Source organism: Mus pahari, chromosome 6, assembly GCF_900095145.1.
Source record: "Mus pahari chromosome 6, PAHARI_EIJ_v1.1, whole genome shotgun sequence".
NCBI classification, from domain to species: Eukaryota; Metazoa; Chordata; class Mammalia; order Rodentia; family Muridae; genus Mus; species Mus pahari.
The window spans coordinates 62,740,356-62,752,643 of NC_034595.1; the positions used below are offsets into that span (position 1 = coordinate 62,740,356).

The following is a 12,288-nucleotide window of genomic DNA, read 5'->3' on the forward strand; positions in this document are numbered from 1 at the left end:
GGGGAGGGGAGGGGGAAGGAAAGGGGGAGGGGAAGGGGGAGGGGGAGGGGGAGGGAGACAGGGACAGAAAGACATAGTCAGAGAGGACATGGAGGAAATCTTTTGAAACCTTGAAACCCAATGAAATATCTCCTCATACAACAACACATCTTTTAATACTTCCCCCCAAATTCCATCTGAAAACCAATAAATACAAGCATATAAACACCACCTTCCTTAAACAACCAGTGACTAAAGTTTTCTAGCAGAAGGATGCAAACTACCTATGGCAGTAAATTCTCACATCATGTAATTTAGGGTCTATTGGGCGGTTTAGAGGTCTTCAGAACTATCCTCTTTTCTGTATCTTTAAAACCTAGAAAAAAAAAGCAATAAGTAGGACATGACTCTGTCTCGTGCTCTTAGTAATGCCTACTCATGACAAATGAGATGGAATAGAGGAAGCATTAGCTACTTTCCACTGGGCTAGCTTAATCTCAATCCCAAAAGGGCAACACCTTAAAAACATGTATCCCTTTTATTCCCTTCCTCTTATATTCTAACAATAAATCTTTCCTTCTATGAATATAAGAAGACGGCATAAAAAAGTAGCCCTTACACTTGTACACTAATAATGTACTCTACACACACACACACACACACACACACACACACACACACACACACACATACCACATTCACAAGATCTTGATTTCTTGGTTATTTTTCCAATGTAGAGTGTACGTGATTATAACATTATCTTTTTTTTTCTGAAGGTAGCTTCTCTGAGGGGAACTATTGGTTAAAGAGTACAATGGTACTCACGTTTTCAGTGATTGCAGTTACAGGAGTCATGCTCATTATGCATCTACTACGAAGAGGTACGTATGAAACAGGAAGATTCCATCCTGTTAAAGTATTCTCCCAACTGCCCAATAAGACATTTAGTAAAAGAAGAATGACTGTTTCTTGAACTTCAGGGACAATAAGTCTTTAGAACATAGCTACAAGATCTAGATTCCAGAGCACTGAATTTTGTAAGCTTAATAGTAGCCTTAGCTAATTATTCTGTTAATTAATTGGGAGGGAGACATTAAATACATTCATATAGTACAACTCCCATCACCAGTCATCTCTGTAAATGCTTTTACCTCCTCAAATTAAATTCTGTACCCATCAAACAAAAATTCTACCTCTTTTCTTACGTCTAGCTCTTGCAATTTCCATTCTACTGTCTATATATAAGGCCTGGGCTATTCAAGGGTTTTATATAAGTAAAATCACATCATGTCTTTTCATGATTGGATTTTTCTCCTGAATATAAGACTCTATAAATATTAATTAATTTGATTAATTGTGTCCATCACACAAATTCACATTCATCATTACCTAATAAATTGCTCTGAATGTTTTATACATTTAATGTATAAGAGATAATAGTTCATACATTAAACTTCTTATGGTTTTAAATATTATTTAGGTGTATAGGTTTTTTACCATTATGTGTAATGTCTGTGGAAGCCAGAAGATGGCGATAGATTCCTCAAAACGGTTCTTAGCCACCATGTGGGATATGAGTCCTCTAAAAGAGCAGTCAGAGGAGATCCGGAGCATTCAGCATGGTATGGCCTTACACAACAAACCAGAGCTCCCAGGGTTTGAACTACCAACCAAGGAGTACATTTGGAGGGACCCATGGCTCCAGCCATATATGTTACAGAGGATGAGGATTCATGTTGGGCATGAATGGGAGAAGAGGCCCTTGTTCCTGTGAAGACTCAGTGCCCCAGTGTAGGGGAATACCAGGACAGAGAAGCTGGAGTGGGTGGGTGGGCAGGGGTACATGCTCATAGAAGCAGAAGGAGGGAGGGTGGGATAGGAGGCTTCAGGGGAGGGGTCAGGAAAGGGTGTTGCTGTACATCTCCAACCCAAATATGTGGTGGCAATGAAAACACAACTCAATTAATATGAATACAACCTGTTTGCCTATACCTCAGTTTATGACCTGATACTTTACAAATGGGCAACATAATAAGTTCATTGGTTGACCAACAGACAAGCAAACGAACCAACAAGAACATAAATTTGGGAGGGAGATATCTTGGAGAACTCAGAGGATGCTGGAGTTGTGGTGGGAGGGGGTGATCATTATAGACTCTATATATGAACTTTTGTAATTCTCTTCATGCACTTGCCAATACTTAATCATTTTATTGTCTTTTTACACTCTACCTCCTACAAACTGTAAACTTTGTGGGGAGATTTATAGAAGAGAATTACATCTGTTTGACTTACTAGTGGCTCCATCACTGAATAAAGCAGTAGCTGGTGGTCAGTGGGCATTGTTGAGTTTCTGAGTATGATAATCCAAAATATGGTACCTCAACACTTTTAGCACTCATAACTGAAGGTGACCATAAAAGCATTAGTGAGAGCACTTTCCACACTACCTCTCCTCTCTTTCCTACTTCTCCCATTTTCTCACAAGACAGGTCAAAAACTAGAATTCATCATTTCACAAATTGGATCAGGAACCTAGTTCCTCTTTTTCTTGATACTTGGATACTCTGTTCTAAACATGAGAACTTTGTTTATAAGAGGTGGGCAGGCAGGAATTCTCTTGTCTGCCTTTAGTAGTGGGTGATAAGAAATTTATCTGAGAAGAACTCTGTTCTACATCACGAAGGAAAAAGAGAAGCCCCAAACAAACCAACTGTTGTCTGTTCTTAAGTCCAATCGTATTTCCTCACAGCTGTCTATGATTTATCAAACATAAAAATGAATAACTCACTCAGAGCCCAGGGTCTTTCTTTATTCTAAAGGATGATTTATTATAAAGAATGTCGATGACATATATGGTATTCATAGGATATTCTTTATATCTTTATATGAGAGAATATTCTTTATATCCTGTAAATCTATTTCTTGCGGTTTCATTTCAGATCTAGCCTGAGGAGGGACCAAGAAACTATTTTTCATCTGGAAGTTTTTCAGAAAGATGTACTCAATAAATCTCTGTGCCCTCCAATGATGGGCACATCTGTGGGTGGATGGGGAGTTATCAAACTTTTCCCTTCACAAGCATCTACACTGTCAATGAGTGTGTCTTGAGCAGACACCATTGGTGAGAGAGGGAATGGGGACTGGGGAAGATGTATAGCATTTAGAATGAGAAAACAGAAAGGAAAATGAGAGTGGAGAGAGAATGTTTCACAGGGAATATGATGCTTGAGAAGTGGAAAAATTCTTCCATTTCAGAGATCTTGATCATCTAAGAATGTTCTGTTCAATTATACTCTACGTGGACCAGAATTCCTGAGGAGCCTCAGTACTAAATAAAATAAATAAACACATAATATACTTATGTGACCTTCAGAAAATAAAGTAGACCAAGTTTCTTCTCTATTGTTTTTGTACATGTAGGAAGTATGGAGTGATAGGAACCTGCAAAGAAAGCCTACCTTCAACGTGTAATTTATGGTTCCTCTATTGTCTGTAACTATCCTGAGTCTTTCCTCTTTTCTCAGTCCCAGTTTCAGATCAAAATTTTGAATTGGACACTTTGTGGCTTGAAGATATTAGTGTGATCCTGTGTGTGATGATAGTGTTTATCATCAAGCTCATTTCATTTATTTACTTCAGATTGGAAGGTAAATATGATGGCAATGGTGGCAACTCAGAAAACTAATGCACAGATGTTTAGGAGGTGACCGTTGTGGTCATTTTGCATTAGGAACAATAAGAAAAACTAAATAAGGAACTGTGTTGAGTAATGGCTGGTAGATTGTAACCTCCATTTTGGGTATATTGGGCCTTTCACTTATATTGATGTGGATGTCTCTCAGATTACTGACTCTCCAAGATCATACTGTACAATTATGCTAACACACACACACACACACACACACACACACAATTATATATATATAGGAAAACGAGGATGGAGAGAGAATGTTTCACAGGGAATTTGATGCTTGAGAAGTGGAAAAATTCTTCCATTTCAGAGATCTTGATCATCTGAGAATGTTTTGTTTAATTATACTCTACGTGGACCAGAAATATATATATGAATTACATGATTTTTCTTAAAATTTGACAAATGGCAGTTTAGAGTAAAAATTTAAAGACTACAAACATTAAACCAAGCTGCACATCTGTTACATATGTGTGGGGAGACTTAGGTCCACCCTATGTACATTATTTGGTTGGTGATACAGTCTCTGAGAGCCCCAAAGATACAGATTAGTTGATTCTGTTGTTCTTCCTGTGGCGTTCCTATTGCCTCAGTCCTGCAATCCTACCTTCTATTCTTCCATAAGAGTCCCTGATCTCCATCCTGTCTTTGGTGATAGGTGTCTGCATCTGTCTGAGTTACTGCTGGGTGGAGCCTCTCAGAGGACAACCAAGCTAGAATCCTGTCTGCAAGCATAACAAGAGTACCATTAATAGTGCCAGGGATTGATGATTGTCCATGGGATAGGTCTGAAATTGGGCCTGGTCATTGTTTGGCAGTTCTTTCAGTCTCTGCTCCATCTCCCTGACCTTTCAGTTCTTGTAGATAGGATACATTTTTGGTTGAAAGTTTTGTGGATGGGTTGGTGTCCCTATCACTCCAGTAGGATTCCTGCCTGGCTACAGGTGGTCTTTTCAGCCCTATGATATGAGTCATATCTAAAGTCACCCCCAAAGGTAAAACCTTCGTGGACACAAATTTATAAATTTTGCAGTTCCAGCCTTTAGGAGTATTTATGTGATTTCAAGAGATAATACTATGATAGTTTTATACCCAGATTTTTCAGGTTCTTTTCTTTTGCCTAAGTATCTCAGTCAAACCATACTACTATCTTCTCCCAGACCATACTTCCTTTGTTAATATATAGAGCCTATCTTCATAGAAAATGTCTGTTGTACACAGCAAGAATTTTATGTCTTAGGCTATGTTGTGCACGTGGGACACATTGTTCTTACACATGCATAAAATAAGTAAGCTACCTGGTGTCAGACAAAGTTTGATCCAACACCGAGTAATCAGTCAATGTCGAACCAAACCACCTTCTTATCTCATACAAATGAGTAGTCTGCTGTCCTGGTTGTTAGTAGAGATCCCCCACATCTGATACTCAGTCTGAGGGCCTGGACCTTCAGCGGAGGTAGGAAAACTCTATTGAATAGAAGCAATTTATAGAAGTTAGTTCCTCTTACCGAAGGGATCACAGCCTTAAGCTAGAGAGCAAAATTACATAGTTTCTCTTCAGTTCTCTGAGGCAAGGATTTCATAGGGTTATTAAAATATTTAAGATACAGAGGATCAAAATTATTAGAACAAAAGTTCTCCAACTTTATACAAGTTACTGTTAAATTCAATCGTTGGTTCCCTAATTACAAAGAACCATAGTTATTGATAATTGGAAGCAAAATAGAGGTAATGTGAAGAGAACCCATGAAAAGTGAGATAAAATATCTGTCAATTATTTTGCAAGCTGGAGTACAGTAACACATTGATTGTATCTTTTGAAAAGGATTATTATAATGGAGAGATAGAGAAAAAAATTATCTTGCAGACATATCCTGCTAAGTCTTGGTAGTTTGGCCCTTTCTTCTAACTGTTCATGACCAGCCAGATCAGCATCTGTTTTAACATTTGAGTTCTATGGAATGGTGGGTGGGGCTACATAGTCTACACTTAAGTTTCAGGACTCAGCTGACCCAACACTTAGCTTTGTATTTTCCCACACAGCAAGAATGTTGCAGAATCAATTGATCAAAGATCCCTATATGGAAAAATGTTAAAATATAGTTTACTTCTATTACAGGAATAATTTTAACTAGGACATATAGAACCTTCGGTTAGTTTTTGAAATTTCCCTATTTATATAATTCATAAAAAGATGAATAAATTTTGCCTTACTACATTATATCAGGGACATAAATACTTCTATAGAAACAACTAACTAATCTTAAAAGGCTCTATCCTTCTATTATGACTCCTCAAGGACATTACATTATTATACTTGAATTAAAAGACTGCTTTTTATCTATTTCTTTACATCCTGTTGGTAAGGAATATTTTTCATTCTCTGTAAACTCCTTAAGCAATCAACAGCCAATGACCTTATATCAGTTGAAAGTAGCTCACGTATCTGTTATCATTATGTATGAAATGTATTTAAGCTGATGCTGAATGAATTTTTTGAGGTATTAGTATTCTCCTCTCCTGGTTGTTTATTCAATATTTAAATAAGTGCTTAACTTCTTTTGGTAAGTAAACTAAAAATGAACATTTAAATATAGCTCCAGATTAAATACAAAAGTTATCACCTTATCATTATTTAGATTTTATTACTACCTCAAAAAACAAAAACAAATTCTTCATTATCCTCTGAGCTTAAAACCTCACAAACAATGTACCCTCAATTATTTAGAAATAATTTGGTTCCTGTCAATTTGGTACATTGTTATTTACTTATCATTATTGAGGATTTGGCTCAACTTTTTAACTTGCTTTCCAGAGACTACCACTTAAAACTCCATTAAGACAACACTAAAGCAGAGCAGATATTTAGCTTATTCAATAATGCATTGTGCAGGTTGAAAATTCTGATTTACAGTATCAACTAAATATTTACTTTCATGTTTGCATAGAAAAGAACCCAATTGTTTTCTTTTTCAGGATTTTATGGGATTATTCTCAGGTATTTTTGAGTATCCTTTTCCCTAAAGAAAATATTTTTGAGCTCAAAATTAAATGTCCTTAAACTTTAGAAATCCTAAAAATTATATAAAAGCCTTAGAATTAGATCTTTAGAAATTAATAACCACTGTTAATTAAGTTGTTTTAGTTTGTTTATTTCTTTTTTATATTTTTATTTTTATTTTGTGCTTTGTCTATTTCTGAAAAGAACAAATAAGATGCTGGGTATTGAGAAAGGTAGAGGAGACTCATGAGAGCCTATTCTATACTGAAGGCATATTTTACAAAGGATTTCAAGCTTCTAGTGCATAATTAATGGGTGGTTCTCACATAATATCGGGAACTAGGGCTGTCTATGTCTGGGGACTTCTCTACTCTCAGGTGTGTAAAGACATGTGCTTGGAACGCACTTGAGGCATGTATAGTACACTTCCTAACTAATCAGCTGCATAGCATTGTCCCAGCCATAATATGGGACATTGGAGACTACAGGAGAATACCATTGTGTCACATGTGAAATTTAACTTTGCCAAATAGCTCTTTATGTATCACTTTTCTAAGGCTCTCATGGTCTTGCTCTTACTAACCAATGCTCTAAAACACTTTACAATATACAAAATTCTACTCATAGCCAGGCAGTGGTGGCGCACGCCTTTAATCCCAGCACTTAGGATGCAGAGGCAGGAGGATTTCTGAGTTCAAGGCCAGGCTGTTCTACAGAGTTAGTTCCAGGACAGCCAGGGCTACACAGAGCAACCTTGTCTCGAAAAACAAAAAACAAACAAGCAAACAAAAAACAAAATTCTACTCATATTACTGAGACCTCTTACATTTTATAGGATCAAACTATTGGGGAATGGTACCACCGAACACTTATCAATATCTTTAAAAGTAAAAATATGTATGTTCACCTAAATCCCTACATACTATGCCATATTTAGCTATGTTAACTTTAATTATTTTCACTTTAAAGGATAACATTTTCTGCTGCCCAAAAGCATTTTTCCTAAAGGATATACACCTTTAAGTTAAAGGAATGGCTCTAAAAACTAGTCAATAGAAAGAGTCTGTTGTTTTTGAAACATCAGGGTGAGGTTATACTTTTGTCTTTCCAGAAAAATGAACAAAGGCCCAAATGCTGCCTTCTTCGATGCATCCAACCAGGGAAACATTCCAGAGATCACCAGGCAAATGAATCATATGAATGTAGTCATCAAGCTCATGTAGAGGAGATATTTTAAGAAGAAGCTGATAACTTGGGGGGACATTAAGATTTTAGCTCATTAAGAACTTGAATAAATAATAAGTACAGAAAAAAGTGACTTTCCCTATTCTTTTCATTATTATTATTAATCGGTTTGTTTGTTTACATTTCAAATGATATCCCCCTTCCTCCTCCACACATCCCATATTCCATCCCTCCTCTCCCCCTTCCCCTACAAGTGGGCTCCTCCACCCACTCAGGGATTCCCACTTTACTGCTCTAGCGTCCACCTAAGCTGGGGCATCAAGCCTTCACAGGACGAAGGGTCTCTCCTCCCATTGATATCAGATAAGGCCATTTTCTGCTATATATACATCTGGATCCATGGATCCTTTATCTAAACTTTTTGGTTGGTTATTTACTCTATGGGAATTCTGGGTGGTCAGATTATTTGATACTGTTCTTCCTATGAGGTTGCAATCCCATTCAGCTCCTTCAGTCCTTTCCTTAGTTCTCCGATTGGAGGTCCCCAGGCTCAGTCCAATGACTGTGAGTATGTGCATCTGTATTGGTCAGGTGCTAGTAGAACCTCTTAGGGAACACCCATACCAGGCTCCTGTCAGAAAGCACTTCTTGGCATCAGTAATAGTGTCTGGGTTGGTGTCTGCAGATGGTATGAATCTCAATGTGAGGCAGTCTCTGAATGGCCTTTATTTCAGTCTCTCTTCCATTTTTTGTCCTTGTCTTTTCTTTGGACAGGAACATTTCTGGATTAACAGTTTTTAGATGGGTGTGTGGCCCCATCACTCAAATGGGGGCTGTGCCTATCTACTGGAGGTGGCCTCTACAGGTTCTATCTCTTCTTCCTTGAATATTTCGGCTAAGGTCATCCCCATTGTGTCCTGTGTTCTAGCTTCCCTGGCATCTAGAACTTGTTAGTGACTATACACAATTCCCCATCACCCAATGGTACATATTTCTATTCTATTTTCTTACCCTCTGTACTTCTCTCCTGTCCCTTCGAATACTTGATCCTGCCCCACTTTTCCTTCCTCTTCCCCTCTCCCTCAGAGGTCCCTCACTTCCACTACCTCCTGTTATTACTTTGTTCCCTCTTCTATGTAGGATTGAAGCATATACACTTAGGTCTTTCTTCTTCCTAAGCTCCATATGGTTTGTGTGTTGTATCATGGGTATTCCAAGATTTGGGGGTAATATCCACTTAACAGTGAGTGCACACCATGTGTGTTCACTTGTGATTGGGTTACCTCACTCAGGATAATATTTTCTATATCTACCCATTTGCCTGCTAATTTCATGAACTCGTTGTTTTTAATAGCTAAGTAGTACTCCATTGTGTAAATGTATCACATTTTCTGTATCCATTATTCTGTTTCAAGAAGACAGCTAGGATGTTTTCAGATTTTGGTTATTATAAATAAAGCTGCTGTGAAAATAGTGGAACATATGTCTCTTTTTTTTTTTTTAATAAGTAGAGCATCTTTTGGATATGTGCCCAGTAATGGTATAGCTGAATCTTCAGGTAGAACTATTTCCAGTTTTCTGAGGAACCACCAGATTGATTTCTGAAGTGGTTTTACCAGCTTGACATCCCATCCACAATTGAGGAGTATACCTCTGTCTCCATTTCCTCATCAGCATCTACTGCCACCTGCATTTTTGTTCTTAGCCATTCTGATTTGTGTAAGGTGAAATCTCAGGGTCACTTTGATTTGCATTTTCCTGATCACTGAGGATATTGATCATTTCTTTAGCTGCTTCTCAGCCATTGGAGATTCCTCAGTTGAGAATTTTTTTGTTTAGCTCTGTACCCCATTTTTAATAGAGTTATTTAGTTCTCTGGAGTCTAACTTCTTGTGTTCTTTGTATATTTTGGAATTTAGCCCTCTGTCAAATAAAGAGTTAGTAAAGATTGGTACAGAGGCCAGCATATAGATCAATGAAATAGAATTGAAGACACAGAAATAAAGCACACACCTATGGTCACTTGATCTTTGACAAAGAAGCCAAAACCATCCAGTGGAAAAATGACAACATTTTCAACAAATGGTGCTGGTTCAACTGGTGGTCATTATGAAGAAGATGCAAACTGATCAATTATCCTCTCCTTGTACAAAGCTAAAGTCCAAGTGGATCAAGGATCTCCACATAAAACCAGATATTCTGAATCTAATAGAAGAGAAAGTGGGGAAGAGCCTCGAATATATTGGCATGGGAAACTTTCCTGAAGAGAACACCAAAAGGTTCAGGCTCTAAGAAAAGCAAATGATAAATAGTGTTGTGGATAGCCCTACAGCTAATTATATTTGGTGTTAATTCCTTTCACCTGTGAGTGGCTGTGAACAAGGAATGAGTCAGCACTCAGGTGATTTCCTGTACCTGCTTCCCACCTTAATTTGTAAAATAAAGGAGAGCTGATGATTGGGCAGATAAATGGGAAAGTGGAGCAGATGGTAGGAAGAGAGAAGGAGAAAATGAAGGATAGAGAGGAGGCAGAAGAGGAGGAAGAAGAAAAGCAGAGCAGAAGTAAAAGGCCTGGAGAAACCGCAAATTCTAAGGGTTCCCTTAGATGGAGAAGATGGTAGTGTAGTAGTGTAGATCTGCCCAACCTAGGCAGACAGCATGTATACATATTAATTGACTTGTGTTTTCATTGCTGGGGCATATTTGGGAGGAGATTTACTGCAACAAAATAGGACCTCATAAAATTCAAAAGCTTCTTTAAGGCAAAGGACACTGTCAATAGGATAAAATGACAGCCCCCAAATTGGGAAAATGTCTTTAACAACCCTGCATCTGATAGAGGGTATTAACTTTTCTTATAATTTTCCTATGTACACCTCAGACTAGCCTTGCAGTAAGCATTCAATATTGGTCTCTATTAAAGATATAATTTTCTTTCAGGAAAGTTAAAATGGAGGATATGTAGGAGATATGCAGGTATATGTTCTTGCAGATAAATACTAGGAGAAACCAGGAAGGTTAAACATACAATGTCCTTTCTTCATAGAAAGATATGTATTACATGTTTTCTGACAGAAGGCTGGGAGAGGAGGTGATTAGTAGCCTGGGGACCTCTGTACTATCTGTATGGCCTGGTTTCACCAGCTCCTCAAGACTCTTATCTTGAGCCTACTTATCTAAGTCAATCTAAAGCACTGTACTTCCTACGATCCATATCACAAATTTTTAAAATATTTATTTATTCACTTTATATCACAATCATGACTCCCAGTCCCTCCTATCCTCCCAATGAACCCTTACAAATCACTCTGCCAATTACTTCCCCTTCCTGCTCAGAGAGAAAGCATCCCTTGGGTCTCACCTCACCTGATAACATCCATTCACGGTAGGCATAAGCACATAAATCTTCCACTGAAACCCAACTAGGTAGTCCAGTTAGGGGAAAGGAATCCAATGGCAGATAACCAATTTGGAGGCAGCCCTACTTGCTAGTTGACCTATATAAAGACCAAGCTGCATATCTACTACAATGTGTAGGGGGGTTAGGTCCAGTAGTTGGTGGTAGAATCTCTGTAGACTCCCATGGGCCCTAGTTAGTTGACTCTGTAGTTGATTATTAAAATACTATTATAAAATTATATTGTAGTTATATATTATTGAGTATATAGCTGACAGAACATAAAATCAAAGTTGGGCCTCTCAATATACATACTCTACCTCCTTAGATTTGACTAACTATAGATCAAAATTACTTGTAAAATAGTTCTTTCTATACTGAACATGTGAGGACATTTTACTATTGTCCTTAAAATAAACAAGGGTAGTCTTTATAATGATCATTCATAAGAAAAAAAATATATATACCATATTTTCTCTTATTAAGGCTCACAGATTATTTAGAGAGGATGGAGATATTATAAAAGCTATAAACAGAGAATTACTACAAGGAAACAGTATTTTTATTTTAAGGTCCAACAGCCTTTATTTTCTGTTTTCAGTATATATACTGTCTCTAAAAAATTTACTTTATACAACTATCAGATAAAACTGACACAGCAGGATAATTGATTACATGATTTTCTAAATACTTTTATTCCAGTAAGTTTATAGTAAGTTAAAGGCTATAATTCAAGTCAAAGATCAGTAAAATGTGTGGAATAACAGCAGAATTATTTAAATTTCTTTCCATTCAGACTAGTCTCTGACTAAACATTCATTATATTATAATTATAGTGCTGTTCCTAGCACTATAATTTCATTATAAGTTTAAGGCAATAATTGTTATTTCACAAGTTAGCATGGCTTTGTCAAGGGACAAATGATCTGCCTGGTGTCTTAGTAGATTTGAATAGATAAACTAATATTTTTTTTTGTCTTTTCACCTACAATAAATTGTACATTCCAAGTTTATGACCTTCAGTTACCAGAT

General features: G+C 37.2%; 1 protein-coding gene across 1 annotated transcript in view; it reads left to right on the top strand.

Moving 5' to 3' along the window:
* LOC110323833 (selection and upkeep of intraepithelial T-cells protein 2) overlaps nt 1-3,667 on the top strand; it is a 26,381-nt gene extending 22,714 nt beyond the window's left edge. Inside the window, exons 5-6 of the mRNA XM_021201197.1 lie at nt 756-860; nt 3,507-3,667. Of these exons, the coding sequence (XP_021056856.1) occupies nt 756-860; nt 3,507-3,667 (266 nt within the window). The remainder of the gene's footprint in view (nt 1-755; nt 861-3,506) is intronic.
* Nucleotides 3,668-12,288: the final 8,621 nt, after the last annotated feature.